Source organism: Lactuca saligna, chromosome 9, assembly GCF_052625555.1.
Source record: "Lactuca saligna cultivar CGN05327 chromosome 9, ASM5262555v1, whole genome shotgun sequence".
Lineage (NCBI taxonomy): Eukaryota > Viridiplantae > Streptophyta > Magnoliopsida > Asterales > Asteraceae > Lactuca > Lactuca saligna.
The window spans coordinates 144,273,157-144,278,871 of NC_136425.1; the positions used below are offsets into that span (position 1 = coordinate 144,273,157).

Consider the following 5,715-nt stretch of genomic DNA (forward strand, 5'->3'; position numbering starts at 1 on the left):
CTTATAAATTCAACTTTCTCAAATGTTTATATATATTTAATTGTTTTAAATACACCCATGTAAAACATGGAGCTCACGCCTAGTATATATATATATATATATATATATATATATATATATATATATATATATATATATATATATATATATATATATATATATATATATATATATATATATATATATATATATATATATATATATATATATATATATATATATATATATATCATTCCACTTAATCCTAGTTATTTTTCTAGGGGATTTTGAGTTTAATAGAGTAAACTCCTAATTAAACCCAATTAAACTCTCATTGGATGCCTAAGTACCGTAGAGGCAATCCTCAATTTGTTTTAAGAAAATAATAATTTTTGAAAAAACATTTTTGTGATTTTACACACACAGAGGTTTGTCTTGCAAACATTTTCAATGGGCAACTGCACCTTCTTCTCTCCCATACGCCACCTCCCTTATTCGGCTTCAGGCGCTTTAACTTCAATCTCTCCATTCCATGTCCATGTGATATATATCGAAACTTTTTAAAACCCTAAACCCCAAATAACAAGAAAACCAAGTACACAAAGAGCTCCGAAGATTGCTGCAGAATCTACTTAACGCATTCGTCGTAGTTGCGAAGTGATATTTCAGGTACTTGCTCACTCAATCGGCAAAATGTCTTAAATCTTCATGGTGGACTCGATGGAATTGGTTGATTGAGCTCCTTTCTAATCAATTTCGCCCTCCCATGTGTTTTTGCCTCTTCATAAGGAATGACACAATCTCCACTAATTAACTGCTTCAAATTAGAACAAATCAATTCCAAGATTTGTTACTTCAATAAACCCAAGCGTTGCATATAAACTCTATGCACAACATGAGATTCCAATCACAGTATTCTGTTATGTGCACTTATGTACACAACGTTACATTTCACCTTACTGAAGTTCTAATTTATTTCGTTTTTCTATGAGCATTTCTACAACGCTAGTTAGCTGCAAAACTTTGCCCTATTTAGGGTTTTCGGTAGCTTCTATCTGCTATCTTTTGAGGCTATATCATTTGGGTTCCTGTTGTCCAGTAGTTGATTGCTAAAACTAGATGAACAAATAGTGTATATGCTACCTATAGAGACTGATATTGTTTCTTAATTTGTGTAAGATTATGCTATTCCTAGGAAGATGCAATCAGCTTCTTCAAGTTCCACTTCTTCAACAGCTAACAGTAGCAGCCACCATTGGTCACCGGTTCTATTCTTCAGATTTGGAGTTTGAAATCAAGAAAATTACTAAAATCATCAATGACCATCCTTTTCCAGATCAACCCATTCATCCAAAACTTGCCCAAATTATCCCTTCAACCACCATTTCAACCTCCTTTGTAGAAAACGTTCTTGGTCATCTCTTTGCATCCCACTCTAATGGCCTTAAAGCCTTTGAATTCTTCAAATTCTCCCTCCAGTTTTCCCAATTCTATCCCACTTCAGATGCATTTGAAAAAACACTTCATATATTAACTCGAATGAGAAATTTCAACAAGGCGTGGGAGTTGATTGAAGAAATTCACAAAACACACCCTTCCTTGCTTACCCTCAAATCCATGAGCATCATGTTATCAAGAATCGCAAAGTTTCAATCTTTTGAAGAAACCCTTGAAGCGTTTCAGAAATTGGAGGATAAATTTTCTGATCACAAGCAATTTGGTACAGATGAATTCAATCTTCTCCTTCGAGCATTCTGCACACAGAGGCAAATGAAGGAAGCGAAGTCAGTATTCAACAAGCTATATTCCCGATTCTCCCCCACCACCAAAACAATGAATATTTTGCTTCTTGGATTTAAAGAATCTGGTGATGTCACTTCTGTAGAGCTTTTCTACCATGAGATGATTCGAAGAGGTTTCAAGCCCAATACTGTAACTTACAACATCAGAATTGATTCTTACTGCAAAAGAGGTCGTTTTCTAGATGGGTTAAAACTTGTTGAAGAAATGGAACAAGCAAACTGCTTGCCCACGTTAAAGACACTAACCACTTTGATCCATGGAGCAGGAATTGCTCACAACACAACCTATGCACAACAACTGTTCGATGAAATGCCTAAGAGAAACCTACTCCCAGATTCTGGTGTCTACAACGCCTTAATGAATGCTTTCATCAGATCACGTGACATCAACTCTGCAACTAAATTAATGGATGAAATGGAAGCTAATAATCTTCTTCATGACAACATTACATTTCACACAATGTTCTCAGGATTGATGAAATCAACTGGAATCAATGGTGTTCTAGAGCTTTATCACAAGATGATCAGTAGAAACTTTGTCCCCAAATCGGAAACAGTTGTAATGTTAATGAAACTTTTTTGCAAAAATCATGAAGTTGATGATGCATTGGGTTTTTGGAGGTACTTAATTGATAAAGGCTATTGTCCACATAGTCATGCTGTTGATGTTCTTGTGAGAAGCTTGTGTTCTCATGGAAGAGTAGAAGAAGCTTTTGAATGCTCTTTACAGATTCTTGAAAGAGGGAGGCATTTAAGTAAGACTTGTTTTCGTGTTTTAGAGAGACATTTAGAGATGGGTAATGAAGATAAATTAAAAAAACTCAATAAGATGATAAAAAATCTACACACTGTTATACCCCCATCAAAAGGGCATGCAAATGGTATTTCTAGTGTAATAGAAGAGTTTACAAACTATAAAGTGTAATCATATTATTAACCAACTTCATTATTCTTCCATTCAAAGTTAATGTGTTTCTTTTCTCCTTTGTTGTGATCTTGCTTCTTAACATTTTAGTTATGATTTCTATCTAATATAAAGTCAAGAAAACGTTTTTTTAAAGACTAAAGATATCAAGTTTACCACATCAAACTTGCAGAACAAAAATAATATTACAGTTTCTTTAAAAAAAAAATTAGTTCAACCAAGTTTGATGTTTCTCATATCATGTGGGCCACCCATAATGTATATACTTTAGTGGCCAAATAATTGAGAGTTTGTGGTCCTTTTGTGCATTCGGAAAAAGAAAAACGTATGATAAGAATTTGTCATGGAAAAAGCGATGGGATATGCACGTTGAAATAGTTATACGATGCTTGTTTTTAATAAATAGTGTATAAGTCGTGTAATTCGTTAAAATAGTTGTATAACTTGTGTACCTATTTGATTTGTTGCATTTATAATCAGCTGGCTACAAGTGATTCATTTCGGCTAAAAAAGTGGTTCCATTAATGTGTATAGGAATAGACAATAATTTAAGCAAGTTAGCACTTGGTTTTAGGATTTTATGATGTGATTATAACACTTTTAAAGGACATATATTCTTGTAATTGGAACAAATTCGTGCACAAATGAGCCTGACAAGAGGCATGTGTTGCCATAATTTCTTAGTGGCTAAAAAATCGAGATTCTTCTATGTCAATAATACCCTAATGATTTGAGCATATCATATTCCCTATTATTTATTATCTTTTTTTTCTTCTTTTGGCACTTGGTATTTAACTATTTGTGCATTTGTGAAAATCATCACACCCATGTGTGACCATTTTGTTTTGAACTCATGTGTAAGTAGGTGTGAGCATGTGCATGGTGCACCCGTTTGTGTCCAATTTGGATGTATGTATCTTGATTTGAATGGAAAGATTAAAAGTATGTTCTACAATCTACATTATCAATATGTTGTACTTTTGAGATCTAAATCAAGTAAATAAATGTAATATACAATAAGTGCTTTTTGTAGATCTAAAAACTTTGGTCAATGAAAAAGGGAAATTGTATGTGAACTGTGAAGTAATCGTATATTTAGTCCATTTTATTTTAGGGAGTATACTTATGAAACCGTTTTAAAGATTATACACTTATCAAAGTCGAACTCTAGTTTAGATAACAAGGCTCCTTGTTTCATTGTCCAATTAAACATGATCTTTTAGAACTGATTTCCAAAATATGTCATGTTAATTAAAAGGTGATTGAACAAGATTAAACTTATAAACTTATCTTTACCTTTATTTTTTCCCCAAAAGTCAATAAAAGAACTTAAGGACGATTATAATGTGAATGGAACATCCTTTTGGGCCTTCACTATCTTCCATATACCAATTAACAAAAACGTGTGTTTCGCGTCCCACTCGATAATCACTAGATTTTAAAACAATATTGTTTAAAAGAGAGTCATATATGTCCGATTAGTATATGAGAAATATTTATGAATGAGTTCGTTCGAAAAAAAAAAAGTAAAATTGTTTTTCTTTTGTAGAAAGTGTACACTTCCTAATGTCCGTTGATTTAAGGAGCTCAATTTGTCGACATGGCATACACACACACACAAAAAAAAAAAAAAAAAAAAAAAAAAAAAAACCCTAGGGAAATCTATTTGTCAACCTAGGGAATCATTCTTTCAACCCCACCACACAATACATGCATAAGTATAAAGGTAGATGTATGTGCACATACATACAAGATACAAATATCCGACTTTTTCTTTCTATATATTATCAAGGTTGAGTCTTCAATTTAGGAAAAAAAAAAAAAAAAAAAAAGGAGAGAGAATAATAGTAAAGGTGAAAAGATATGAATATTGGGTTGTTATTGTGGTGCCACGTTCAAAAGTTTACATTTTCTTTAACCTTTTCTTTATAAAAAGTATTCCAAAAACGAAAAACCTTTAGAAACATTTGTGAACGATGATCAGTAAAGGATGAAAAAAAATGAATGTTTCAATCACATGTTACCTTAAAAACGTTCTATAATCATATTTGATCAAGTAAATTGTGTTACTTACCGATCATCTACACACCAAATGATAATAATAGCATTTGTAATAGTTAATTATCAAGAGGAATGTTTTAAAATATAATAGGAACAAGTGCTAATTAAAACATCCATAAGGGCGAGGGAACACAGCTAGAGTCTGCAAAAATCGATCAAATCTATTAACCCAACCAAAAAATTAGTGGGTTAGATTGAGATTTTCAATTCATTTGAGTTAAATTGGTCAACCCGTTTAGTTAAATAGGTTGAGTTGAGTAAAATTATCAACACTCTGACCCATTGAATTTTAATATATATTTAATTTAAAAATTATTTGAATATTATCATGTATTAATTTATAACTTATAATGTTGTATTATTATTTATGTTTTAAAAAATACAATCTTATTTCTCGTCCTTTTTCTTAGCACCAACAATACTATTTACTTTTCAAAATCACTTCGTAATTAAATATTTTTAATGTTATTTGAACAATTTATATGTGTTCTTGAATTAGGATTGTGTTTTTATCATACTTTGAAACTTTATTTACGTTTGGAACTAATTTAATTGGTGTAATATTTAGTTAATGTATTTCTTTTTTCGATTTTAAATGAATTAACCCAAGTTTAACCAATTGATGTAGTAGGTTGGGTCTGAAACTACACAAACAGGTCAGCCCGATAACAACTCATTTATCTAAAATGTATGGTTGGGATGGAAATATCAATCAATTTAAATAAACAAGTTGGGTTGAATTAAAAACTTCAACCCAATTAACAAATGGGTTGAACCTGAACCTAACTTAAGTCGACCCATTGTCACCTTTAAACGGGACCTTTCCACCAAATTCAGTTCACTATCATATCAACTCCACATTAGTTTTTCTTTCTCTTTCTCTTCCATCTTTCCTAACCTACAACACACACAACTGATTATTTTTTTTCCAACCCATTTAAATTTTAA

At 31.7% G+C, this 5,715-nt stretch overlaps 1 protein-coding gene across 1 annotated transcript; it reads left to right on the top strand.

Annotated features, from left to right (window-relative positions):
- The first annotated feature begins 386 nt into the window (after positions 1-386).
- On the top strand, positions 387-2,764 carry LOC145018251 (Tetratricopeptide repeat (TPR)-like superfamily protein). Its single transcript, XM_078976144.1, has 2 exons — positions 387-648; positions 1,159-2,764. Exon 2 carries the CDS (start codon positions 1,162-1,164, stop codon positions 2,704-2,706), a length of 1,545 nt encoding a protein of 514 aa, XP_078832270.1. The 5' UTR covers positions 387-648; positions 1,159-1,161; the 3' UTR covers positions 2,707-2,764.
- Positions 2,765-5,715: the final 2,951 nt, after the last annotated feature.

What these genes read in the sequence shown, in the direction of transcription:
- LOC145018251 (XM_078976144.1), top strand. Translation starts at nt 1,162, where the DNA reads ATGCTATTCCTAGGAAGATGCAATCAGCTTCTTCAAGTTCCACTTCTT.